Below are 13158 nucleotides of genomic sequence, written 5' to 3'. Positions count from 1 at the left end.
AAATAATAGTAGTGAGGCTATATATAGTAGCCAGGCAATAATAGTAGCGAGGCTATATACAGGCACCGGTTAGTTGGGCTGATTGAGGTAGTATGTTCATGTAGATATGGCTAAAGTGACTATGCATATGATTAAAAAAAGAGTAGCAGTAGTGTAAAAGAGGGGTTGGCGGGTGGCACTAGTTGGTCGGGGCCAATTCAGGCGGGGGCACTAGTTGGTCGGGCCAATTGAGGCAGTATGTACATGAATGTACAGTTAAAAGTGACTATGCATATATGATAAACAGAGAGTAGCAGCAGAGTAAAAGAGGGGTTGGGGTGGGCACACAATGCAAATAGTCCAGGTAGCCTTTTGATTACCTGTTCAGGCGTCTTATGGCTTGGGGGTAAAAACTGTTGAGAAGCCTTTTTGTCCTAGACTTGGTGTTCCGGTACCGCTTGCCATGCGGTAGTAGAGAGAACAGTCCATGACTGGGTTGGCTGGTGTCTTTGACAAATTTTTAGGGCCTTCCTCTGACACCGCCTGGTGTAGAGGTCCTGGATGGCAGGCAGCTTAGCCCCAGTGATGTACTGGGCCGTATGCACTACCCTCTGTAGTGCCTTGCAGTCGGAGGCCGAGCAGTTGCCGTACCAGGCAGTGATGCAACCAGTCAGGATGCTCTCGATATTGCAGTTTCTGGAATAATGTTGTTGATGTGAGCAATTACCAGCCTTTCAAAACACTTCATGCCTACGGACGGGAGTGCTACGGGTCAGTAGTCATTTAGGCACGTTGCCTTTGTGTTCTTGGGCACAAGGACTATGGTGGTCTGCTTGAAACATGTTGGTATTACAGACTCAATCAGGGACATGTTGAAAATGTCAGTGAAGACACCTGCCAGTTGGTCAGCACATGCACGGAGTACACGTCCTGGTAATCTGTCTGGCCCCACAGCCTTGTGAATGTTGACTTGTTTAAAGGTCTTACCTACGTTGGCTACGGCGAGCGTGATCACACAGTCATCCGGAACAGCTGATGCTCTCATGCATGCCTCAGTGTTGCTTGCCTCGAAGTGAGCATAGAAGTGATTTAGCTCGTCTGGTAGGCTTGTGTCACTGGGCAGCTCGCAGCTGTGCTTCCCTTTGTAGTCTGTAATAGTTTACAAGCCCTGCCACATAAGACGAGAGTCGGAGCTGTGTAGTACGATTCAATCTTAGCCCTTTGCCTGTTTGATGGTTCGTCGGAAGGCATAGCAGGATATCTTATATGCTTCCGGGTTAGAGTCCCACACCTTGAAAGCAGCAGCTCTACCCTTTAGCTCAGTGCGAATGTTGCCTGTAGTCCATGGCTTCTGGTTGGGGTATGTACGTACAGTCACTGTGGGGACGACGTCCTCGATGCACTTATTGATAAAGCCGTGACTGATGTGGTGTACTCCTCAATGCCATCGTAAGAATCCCAGAACATGTTCCAGTCTGTGATAGTAAAACAGTCCTGTAGTTTAGCATCTGCTTAACCTGACCATCTTCGACCAATCTATCGAAGCACAGCTCAGGGATAAATATATTTTTTGCATTCTCCTTTTCCGAATGGGCAGTTATTTAGAATGCATAGGTTTCTGTATTTACAATACCATAGCTTCATAAGGTCCGATAGAGACCCAATCCTTTCGTTCCTCAGTCTTCCCGCTCTTTCATTCAGCCGTCATATCGGTTTCATCCGCTAGTGACGTTTTCTTTTATGACATAATTAGTAATCAATGTATGATCCATCCTGTGTATATGTAATTCTGTGTGACTATTTGGGTATTTAGTAAATAAATTACTAAACCACATTTTGTATTGCTGATTCAACTTGTTAGCCATGTTCGTGAAGATAACCAAGATTTTTACGACGTTCAGATGAGACTGAATAAGGTGACGATTAATAATTGACTGCTATTGATATAAAAGATTACCAGGTCTTTTAGAGTTTATTCTGAAGACAACAGCTCTATAAACATTCTTCTGAGGTGCCACGACTTCCTAGTTAATTACATTTACATGAGTAGTTTAATCAGGTAATATTAATTATAGAGAATTATTTTATAAAATAGCATGTTATATAATTTAATCCATAGTAAAGACACGACAAATCGGTTTTAGAGTATTTACATGATGCATAGGAAGTGTAGTGTACTGTTTTTTCAGTTATTTTTCTGTATATATTAATTACAAATCAGCTTTTAACTAGTTAAATCCTGTTTCTAGTCTATTAGTCACAATGTGTAACCATTGATGTTCTAGGACCAAGATTGGTAAACACTGTTGAAGTGTATAATTGTAGTACATACAGTGGGGCAAAAAAGTATTTAGTCAGCCACCAATTGTGCAAGTCCAGGCCTTTGCACGGCTCTCTCCGCTGCTCCGTTTGATGCTGGATGGTAAGATGGTGACAGGATGTGCCTTACTCCGTTGTTCTTGAGAAACATTTCAAAATTGTTTGACGTGAACGGACGGCCAATGTCCGATACGAGCTCCTTGACTAGTCCAAAGGATGCGAACAGGTGTCTGAGAAGATTGATGGTCTTCTCAGCTGTGGTCAGTTGAGTAGGGAACACTTCCATCCACTTGGAATGGACATCGACGACAACAAGGAAATGTTGCTTGTCAATCTCGGCGTAATCCACATGGATAAGATCCCAAGGTGTAGCAGCCCAGGACCATGGATGAAGAGGTGCAGCAGCAGGCTTGTTGCGAACAGCTTCACAAGGTGAGCAGTAGCCTACATGCTGTTGAATGTCCTGATCCAGTCCAGGCCACCACAGATAACTGCGAGCAAATGCTTTCATTCGAGTGATCCCTGGATGTCCCTCATGCAGGTCAGATAGCAGTCTCCTCTGGAATTTGTGAGGTACCACCACCCTTGATCCCCACAGAACACATCCTTGATCAGTGGACAACTGGTCTTTCTTGTCGATGAATGGACGAAGGTTATCGTCATTTACGAAGGTTGGCCAACCGCCTAATGTTAAGTCCAAGACTTTGGAAAGAACTGGGTCTTTCCTTGTTTCCTCTGCTGTCTGAAGCAAATATGGGCAGTTCGTCAATGAGAGAGATCTGCAAGACTGCTCTATCATCTTCACTGTCGGAGTCACTATTGCATGGTAGTCTTGATAGTACATCGGCATTTGCATGATCACTGGATCGTCTGTACTCAATCTCGTAGTCTTAGGCTAACAATATCAGAGCGCAACGTTGCATTCGAAGTGAAGCAAGGGTTGGTATAGCCGATTTTGGTCCAAGGATGGCCAACAGAGGCTTGTGATCTGTCAGCAGTTGGAACTTCCTTCCGTAGAGATATTTGTGAAACTTCTTCACTCCAAATATTATCCTCAGGGCTTCCTTCTCAATTTGAGCATAATTTTTCTCACTTGGTGACAGAGTCTGTGATGCAAATGCAATAGGGTGTTCTTCACCTGGCGGTTGGTTGGGTGCAGGCCTTGTGCATCAATCTTGTATCTGAGATACTCCACTGAGACCTGGAGGAACTCACACTAGCTGCGTTTCATTTTCACTCCGTATTTCTCCAGTCTTGACATCACTTTGTCCAGCACTACAAGGTGCTCTCCAATGGTTGGTGCTGACACGAAGATGTCGTCCATGAAGCACACAACATTGTCTATACCGTCCAAGATCTGATCCATTGTGTGTTGGAATATCGCTGGAGCTGTCGAGATTCCATAGGCCAAGCGATTGAATCTGAATAGCCCCTTGTGTGTATTGATGGTCAGATACTGTTCTGACTCCGGATCCAGCTTCAGTTGCTGATAAGCGAATGCCAGGTCCAGCTTACTGAAAACCTTCCCACCAGCTAGAGTGGCAAACAGCGTTTGGTAGTGGATATTCCTCTGGTAGTATGCAGCGATTTACTGTGACCTTGTAGTCACCGCACATTCTGACAGTCTTGTCTTTCTTTGGGACTACAACAATCAGAGCGGCCCAGTTGCTCCTCGATACTTTTGTGATTATGTTATTCTTCTGTAGGCAGTCCAGTTCCTTCTCTACTGCTTCCTTAAGAGCATAGGGAACTGGGCGTGGTTTATAATGTCACGCCTTGGTCATTGTATTTTGTGTTTTTGTTATATGTTTGGGTAGGCCAGGGTGTGACATGGGTTTATATGTTGTTTTTCGTATTGGGGTTTGTAGTATTTGGGATCGCGGCTAATTAGGGGTGTTGTATAGGCTTGGCTGCCTGAGGCGATTCTCAATTGGAGTCAGGTGCTTCGTGTTGTCTCTGATTGGGAACCGTATTTAGGCAGCCTGACTTTCGCTTTGTATTTTGTGGGTGTTTGTTCCTGTCTCTGTGTAGTGGTCACCAGATAGGCTGTAATTAGTTTTACGTTCCGTTCTGTTGTTTTTTTGTATTCCAGTTATTTCATGTACTGGTATTCTGTTCATTAAAGTCCTGAGTAACCTACACGCTGCATTTCGGTCCGACTTTCTTCATTCAACAGACGAACGCTGTTACATATAAAAGGTAGGCTTGGTTCCTTCTTGCACTCTGACTTTTGCTGTGAAGTCTTGTATTTCACCCTAGCCATCTTTGAAAAGTTATTTGTGCGTCTCCAGCATGTTAGTGAGTGTAGCCTGACTCACTGGTTTGTCATTTCTCAGAATGAAGATTTCTCCCCAGTTCAACTTGATCTTTTGTAGCCAGTTTCTGCCTAGCAAGGCTGATTTTTCTCCTTCAACAATGACAAGCGGTAGCGTCCACTCCTTCCCCTCATACCGGACTGGTACCTGGATCTGCCCTAACACAGGAATAGTGTCACCAGTGTATGAAGAAAGGCGGATGGACGCGGGCTGAAAAGGGCACTCTTTCAGTTTTTCTTTGTAGAGTCTTTCTGGAACCATAGATACAGACGCTCCGGTGTCCAGCTGCATTTTTACTGGTTTTCCCGCTAACTCTATGCTGAGATAGATTCCATCTTTTTGTTGTTGAGCTGTGTACACTGAACAGTTCCACTACTGTTTCAGTTGTGCCTTCCTCTTCTTGTGCTGCGTCTGACACTGACACTGTGCGTTCTTGCTGTGCGTTTCGAGGCTTTACACACTCTCTGTAAATGTCCAACCTTTCCACAATTGTGGCACTTTCCATTTTGGAATCGACATTCACTGTGCTGATGGTTATCTCCCCCACATCTGTAGCAACTTGGCTTAGACCTTTGAGATGTGGGCTGCTTTGTTCTTGTGTAACCTTGAGGACAGGACTGAGAAAAGTGTGACTTTTGTGAGCCTTTTTCACCACGTGCATCACTGACCTTGTGAACACCTTTCTGACGTTCTGCATGTCCCGATAGCTCAATAGTATCCCTGTGGGCAAGCTCGAGTCCAAGTGCTATATCACAGGTGTTCTTAAAGGTCAGGTCCTTCTCTGACAGGAGCCTTCCGTGATATGCTTCACCTGTGAGACCACATACAAACTTGTCTCGGAGAGCATCATCAAGAAATCGTGCAAACTCACATGTATTTGCCAGCCTTTTTAAAGCAAGGATGTAGTCAGCCACGGTTTCCCCTAGACTCTGGTGACTTTGGTAATATCTGAAAAGTTCTGCAAGGAGAATTGGCTTAGGCTTGAAATACCTTGAACGAGTTTCAGTCAGTTCTGCATAGTTCAACTCCACTGCTTTTATTGGTTCAATGAGACATTTCAGCAATCCATACTCAGTTGGACCCAAAACACTGAGAAATACATCTGCTTTCTTTTCATCTTTGATTTCATTTTCAGCCAGCCAACGCTCCAAACGCTCCAAATAGGAATCAAAATCCTCTTTTGTAGCCTCAAACTCTGGTACTCGACCAATGGTTGCCATTTTCAGTTATTTGTTCAGTTTCCTTATTCCTTGTATTCCTTAATTTTCATCTAATTCTTCACTTCAGAAGTTTCTGCAATGACTTCATTCACTGCACTCATTTGTAATAATGTACACACCGTGTTACGTTCATTCTTCCTTTTTTGTCTTGACAATATTTCTCCACTGAGATCGCCTAATTTCAATGGGTTCAATGACATTTTTTACATTTAACCACCAGAGGGCAGTGTCGCTATTCTGGACTCCAATAGTCTTGCTACTTGGCAGCTCCTGAATACTGTACCTAATAGCAGTGCTTAGCCTTCTCTACTGGCGAAAGAAAATCAAAAATAGCTGACGAATTACATAATTATTTTGAGTTTCATTACTCACGCAACATTCTTTCCTTCAAGCAATGTCCGTTTATGTAGTTTAATTACCTCGTCGCCACTGTAATATTTGTGTTATAGAGAAATTACCAGGCAGGAGACGGGAGTACAGTTAGTTTTCGTTTAGTCAAAACCCCTCGTGCTCTACAGTTCCCGGCACCCTCGTGCGCATGTGCATTTCCTATTAGGCGTAGTAACGTGACACTGCCGTAATACGTTACTGCTTAGTAACTGCATAGTAACTAATATAAACAGATGTAGATCCCAGATACTACAGTACAAAAGTGAGTTAGTTAACTTCTTCAAGATAGGGGGCGCTCTTTTAATTTTGGATAAAAAACGTTCCCGTTTTAAACAAGATATTTTGTCACGAAAAGATGCTCGACTATGCATGTAATTGACAGCTTTGGAAAGAAAAAAACTCTGACGTTTCCAAAACTGCAAAGATATTATCTGTGAGTGCCCCAGAACTAATGCTACAGGCGAAACCAAGATGAAGTTTCATACAGGAAATGCCCCAGATTCTGAAGGCGCTGTGTTCCAATGTCTCCTTATATGGCTGTGAATGCACCAGGAATGAGCCTGCCCTTTCTGTCGTTTCTCCAAGGTGTCTGCAGCATTGTGACGTATTTGTAGGCATATCATTGGAAGATTGACCATAAGAGACTACATTTACCAGGTGTCCGCCCGTTGTCCTGTGTCGAAATTATTGCGTAATCTCTAGGTCCATGCGCGTTCCATTTCTTCAGAAGAGAAAGTCAACTGCCATGAAGGATTTATCATCGATAGATATGTGAAAAACACCTTGAGGATTGATTCTAAACATCGTTTGCCATGTTTCTGTCGATATTATAGAGTTAATTTGGAAAAAAGTTTGCGTTTTAATGACTTCATTTTTTAAAATAAGATTTATTTCATTTAATTTGCGATTTTCATGAATAGTTAACGTTGCGTTATGCTAATGAGCTTACGGATAGATTTACACAATCCTGGATACAGGTTTTTTTCGTAGCTAAACGTGACGCAAAAAATGGAGTGATTTGTCCTAAACAAATCATCTTTCAGGAAAAACTGAACATTTGCTATCGAACTGAGTCTCCTCATTGAAAACATCCAAAGTTCTTCAAAGGTAAATGATTTTACTTGAATGCTTTTCTGTTTTTTGTGAAAATGTTGCCTGCTGAATGCTAACGCTAAATGCTACGCTAGCTATCAATAGCTATCAATACTGTTACACAAATGCTTGTTTTGCTATGGTTGAGAAGCATATTTTTGAAAATCTGAGATGACAGTGTTGTTAACAAAAGGCTAAGCTTGAGAGCTAGCATATTGATTTCATTTCATTTGCGATTTTCATGAATAGTTAACGTTGTGTTATGCTAATGAGCTTGCGGATAGATTTACACAATCCTGGATACAGGTTTTTTTCGTAGCTAAACGTGACGCAGAAAACGGAGCGATTTGTCCTAAACAAATAATCTTTCAGGAAAAACTGAACATTTGCTATCGAACTAAGAGTCTCCTCATTGAAAACATCTGAAGTTCTTCAAAGGTAAATGATTTTATTTGAATGCTTTTCTGGTTTTTGTGAAAATACTGTTACAAAAATGCTTGTTTTGCTATGGTTGAGAAGCATATTTTGAAAATCTGAGATGACAGTGTTGTTAACAAAAGGCTAAGCTTGAGAGCTAGCATATTGATTTAATTTCATTTGTGATTTTCATGAATAATTAGTTTTGCGTTATGGTAATGATTGAGGCTGTAGTCACGATCCCGGATCCGGGATGGCTCGACGCAAGAAGTTAACGTTACACATTCATAGGCATTCATTGTTATCCTCCATTGCACAATAGGCAAGAACATAGCTAGCTACGTTATTTCATCTATCTGCATTGCATGGCAAATATCAGCAAGGCAAGCTTACAAAATTGTACATTCAATTTGTAGTAAATGCTTTAGCTAGCTAGATTATTTACATCCACTGTTTCACAAGACGACAGCCTGGGTTGCTGGTTGTTTCAGGAGTCCCTAAAGCAAAACCAGTATTACGATTTCATACTTATGTCACAACACCCATAAAGCTAGCCAGCTAGCTGGCTAATGTTAGCTTGTCAGCTAGCTTGCTAAATCGCGATTTTCGTAAATTAACTTTATGATTAAAAAAATATGCATAATCGTTTGTCTCTACATTAACTAACATATTCCTGTCAACTGTACATTTTTTGCATGATTCGTTATGACGTTATAATAACTTACATTTGCTTACATCCTAGTATTTTGTCAGCCATCTTTGCTGAAGAAAGTCTCCAGCCTTGGGTGGCATAGCGTCAAATTCGTCATAAGAACCACTCGATATGATTGGTCATCGCCCAATGGTTGCCGCTGGTGATTTGCATAAACTTGGGAAAATATAATTTTTCCACCACCTCCCACGCCACTTTCGCACCGCCCAAATTTCCCCCGCCCTCTCCGCTTTCCTTCCATTGAAATGAATGCGAAGCGGAGTTTCACCGCGCGACACCCTGTGCTAGGAAGCCCAGCGCATCAAGACGTTATCTCACAGCGCAGATACCAACCTTCGGCTTCCAGCACATATAGGGTTGCCAACTTTCTCACTACCAAATAAGGGACAAAAGGTGGCGTGCCAGAGCACGGTGCCACGGCGGTGTAGGTATGGTGTTGTGTGAATGAATATACAGTGTATATTCATATTCTTATTAAATTGGAAAAGCAAAACATGGTTATATTCCATTTAGTCTATAGCTTGACTTAAAACTGTATCATTATGTAAACTTGTGTGAATAAACCTCAAAATAAATGATCAAAGAAATCTCCATTTTGACCTTTACAGCAAAAAAAGAAAAGTAAAAACATTTCAAATGCAAAAGAGGAAAAGAGGGGCATGAGTCACTCACCAAGTTTTTCCATGGATATTCTTTGCTGCTCTTGACTGATTCAAGCAGTCCTTTGTCCTTTTGCATAGCCAGAGAGAAGTCCTCACATGACAAGTCACAGTTCACAGATATTTAAAGTTCATTTTTGATCAGCTCTGTGCTGCATCTGTTTCTTGAGTCTGACCATTTAAATGGTCATCAGAGAGAAAATCCTCTCTACAAAGGCATTTGAGCCTGGTACACTGAGGACAAATGAGACCAATCCTGAACATGTTGATCAAGTTGGCTTTCCCTAGGTTTTGGGAAACTGCCACCCACTTCTCACTGGTGGATTTTGTGGTATCCTGTCTGGCTTTCTGTATTTCCTCCCAGCAAGCGCAAAACTCTTCATAGAGTTGGTCCATACTGACGTTCTCTGTCATTTTGAGGGCAACCACCACCTGCTCCAGGTCAGTGAAGGAGAGCTCCTCATAGAGGCCGATCCGTTTCAGTTTCACCATTACATGTTATGGTGAGAAATTAAACTACTTGTCAATGTATGTAATGACAGTGTCATAGAACTTCAAAGTCCTGTTGCTGCTTGGATCTTTGTGCTGACAATTGTTTGTCCATCAGCTGCTTGGTCTGGTATCCAGAAAAAAAGCTGTCCTGTTTCAGCTGAAGCATCTTCATTTTAAACTTTTGGACTTCCTTGTAAACATCTGTCATGCAGAGCGTTGTTTCCTCCAGCTTTTTTACAAGTTGGTCAAAAACACACCCCAACGTTGTGGAAAAAGCACAGATAAATCTCAGCAGCTTCCGTTTTTTCTTCATACTCAAAAATACTCTTTGTCTCCCCAGGGGACCTGAAGTATGATGTAAGAGCTGGCCAGCTTTGCAGGAGACGATCGACAGCTGGATGAAGAGAGAGTCATCATGTGCAAACACGTCTCAGAATTTCACGCCACTCAATGACAACAAAGGCAAAAAATGCTCGCAGTTCCTCTCTTCGGGAAGCAGATACTGAGAAGTGGCTGTCGATCTTTAAAACAATTGTTTCAATACCCACTGACAGCTGATCGCAGGCGGGCTTGCAGGCATTATGAGCTATTTGAGCTGGGCAATTAGCTTTCAGAATGCGATTGTTGTCACTGCTCAATAGCTGGTAAACAGAGTAGTGTTTTCCAAAGTTGACATTGGCATTATCTGCTGCATAGACTGGGATGTGTCTAATATCCAGTTCATGCTTTTCCAGACAGCTCATCAGAGCTTGATGGATGCCATTTGCAGTTTCACCACTGTCTTCATGAAAGTCAAGTAACTTGCACTGCATTCCATCAGTCACAGAGAAATATCTCACACACACTGGAAACATTTTTCTATTTCCCTTGTTGGAGGCATCACTGGCAACTGAGAAATACACCGGCTCACCTTCGGTCGGGGACAGATCATCCAAAATATCCCGCACAGACTTTGGTCCTAAAACATTCATTGTAATCATCTCAGCTTTCGTTCTTCCCAAGTGCAACTTCTTCACAACATTTTGAGTCATGCAACAAAGCACCGCTGAGCTTAACAAGGCAGTCGGTGCTGTTGTAGCTGAGTCCGTGTTTAACCGTATGGTACACATACAAGAGGCTTCACTTGCCGCGACTTTGTCATTTTCTGCAGTAGACGTCGCGATGAATGCACTGATATTGCTAGCCCCTTTAGCCAGCATGGCCTTCTTGTGCATTTCTGTGGATGCATGCTGAGTTAGGTCATTCTCCCCTCCAATGGCCAATTGAGAATTCCCGACGGCATAAAGTACAGAAAGCTTTCGTCCAGTCACCACTGACGGGGCTTATCCCACATCTCTTTTGCTTCCCGTTGTTTGTTGTAGCTGCACAGTCTCTTCTTTTTTTGCAGGTTTATCCATATTTCCTTGATATGCCAAACTGACTGAACAACAACAGAAATTACTTTGCAGGAATTGGCGCGTTTAGGCTATACTGTGATTGGATGTATATACGGGGACAAGGGATGTCCCGTATGGGACAAACCAATTTAGCCCAATATAAGGGACAGCCCAGCTAATACGGGACAGTTGGCAACCCTAAGCACACAGCACAGCAAGACAGGAAAGGAGTCAGAAGACTCTGGTAGATTGCTGGAACACAGATGAAAAACCTGACCGTCGAGGAGTATCCAAGGCTAGTCGGCCCAAACGTGTCTAGACAGTCAGTCACAACACAGATGTATCCTCTCTCGGCTTTCAGGGAGGGCACCACACCGGCTTATCTCCTCATGTCGAAACCAGCAGATGTCCCTGCTTGGTTTACTAGCGATTTTAACACTTCGATTGCTTTGATCCTGTAGGATTTTAGATTTTGCCTGTTGTTTAACTTTCACAGCCTATAACGGTTTTTGCGAAGTAATAAAAACGTGTAACACTTGAAATAAACAAACAGCGTGACACAACACGCTTAACGAAACTGCCCTGCCGCCATCTTGATTGTAGAAATGTGTTGGTCCATGCCTCACGACCTGAAATAAAAGATCCCAGGACTAAAAAGCATGTTCAATGGAAATTCTTGATTTAAATCATTTTTTACTCTAGGCTTAAACTGTTTCCCAGATCCTGGCCCTACAACTTTCAAACAGAGCCTAGTTGGTTACTCCACACCAATCCCTATTTACATTTTAGTCATTTAGCAGATGCTCTTATCCAGAACGACTTACAGTAGTGAATGCATACATTTTAATACTTTTTTTGCTACTAGTTCCCTGTGGAAATTGAACTCACAACCCTAGCGCTGCAAGCAGCCATGCTCTACAGCCTGAGCTACACTTGTCTCCCCTCCTGGGCTGTAAGCTGTGTTGACAGAAGGAGCTCTTTTGGCTGTGTGAACTCACCAGCTGATCGGGACTGGCATGTCCCTACAAACACACACACACACACAAAAAAATACTATTTATTACTAGTGTGGGGGGTTGCTAGTGCAAGAGGGAAATAGGCCTATATGATGTACAAATGTATGTAAGTGTGTGTGTAATGTATTACTTGTCAATTCAGTTCCCCTATATTTATTTAGCTACAGTGGCCCACTGCTGGTTGTTCTGATACACAACTTTAACATTCACTGCCCTTGACATACTCACATCTTGCAGAAATGTTGTCAGCGCTTTTAAATGTAACCTGCTAAATAGTTGCATTTGAAAATGTTGAGTACTCAATAATTTAATTGAATACAAACACAGATTCCAGTATCCCGAGTGTGTGTGTACATGCACGTGTGTGTGTGCTTGGGTGAGTGCACGCGTGCGATCAGGTATCAGGCTCTGAGTAGCCTACATATGTAAAGTGAGGGGCCCTCTAGAATTCCATTTTACATGCTTCTCAACTTCTCTCTTGTCATAACTAATCCTTCTCCCAATCCACCCCCATCCCAACCCTCCACCCATCACCCGCTCTACTCTTCAAGTTTAATTACATTTCTGTCCCCTGTCAAACAGCGTTTTGACAGGCCAATCTTCCCAACCAAATATTTATAAACGTTAAAGCCGACGTGTTGAGAGCAGAGAGAGAAGGATGAGGGTGGAGGGGTGGCTGGGGGGGGGGGTAGATTATGGGATCACCCTGCTCTATACAGAGCTACGGTGTCTATCTGACCTCATCAGCTTGTGTGTGTGTGCATGTGTGTGTGTGCGTGCGTGCGGCCTCAGCTTCCCTATTTAACATAGTTACAGATCCACTTTCATTTCTCCCCACACTCTCTAATCGGTTAATTCTAGACTGGAGAGGGATGGAAACACACACACCACATACCCACACATGCGGTAGAAAGGGAGGATTGTGATGGTTGGGAACCATAATCTGACAAAGTGCTATTTAGGACTGTTCCAGTATTTTATGGGTGTTCATCATTGGCTAAAGTTCAGTACAGTGATTCAGACTTGGGGTATATGTTGTGGTACATTGGGTTAGTTATGTGACTCAGAGACAAGCCGAGACACCACATCATGTAGAGAGAGTGATCGGGGTAATTTGATCATAATATTGCAATATTAGTGTGGGATGCTGCAGGTCACCAGCAGTCAGTCA

At 42.8% G+C, this 13158-nt stretch overlaps 1 protein-coding gene across 5 annotated transcripts in view; it reads right to left on the bottom strand.

Moving 5' to 3' along the window:
- Positions 1-13158, bottom strand: part of LOC124037969 (potassium voltage-gated channel subfamily C member 1-like) — a 147059-nt gene that overhangs the window by 63476 nt on the left and 70425 nt on the right. Inside the window, exon 3 of one of the 5 annotated variants that reach the window (XM_046353289.1) lies at positions 10166-11600. The exons of the other annotated variants lie outside the window; for them this stretch is intronic. Within the exon in view, the coding sequence (XP_046209245.1) occupies positions 11455-11600 (146 nt within the window). The 3' untranslated portion in view covers positions 10166-11454. Of the gene's footprint in view, positions 1-10165; positions 11601-13158 lie in introns of those variants that run through there. 5 annotated transcript variants of the gene reach the window in all.

Source organism: Oncorhynchus gorbuscha, linkage group LG06 (genome assembly GCF_021184085.1).
Source record: "Oncorhynchus gorbuscha isolate QuinsamMale2020 ecotype Even-year linkage group LG06, OgorEven_v1.0, whole genome shotgun sequence".
In the NCBI taxonomy this organism is placed as follows: Eukaryota; Metazoa; Chordata; class Actinopteri; order Salmoniformes; family Salmonidae; genus Oncorhynchus; species Oncorhynchus gorbuscha.
This window is presented reverse-complemented; position numbering and strand designations above follow the sequence as displayed.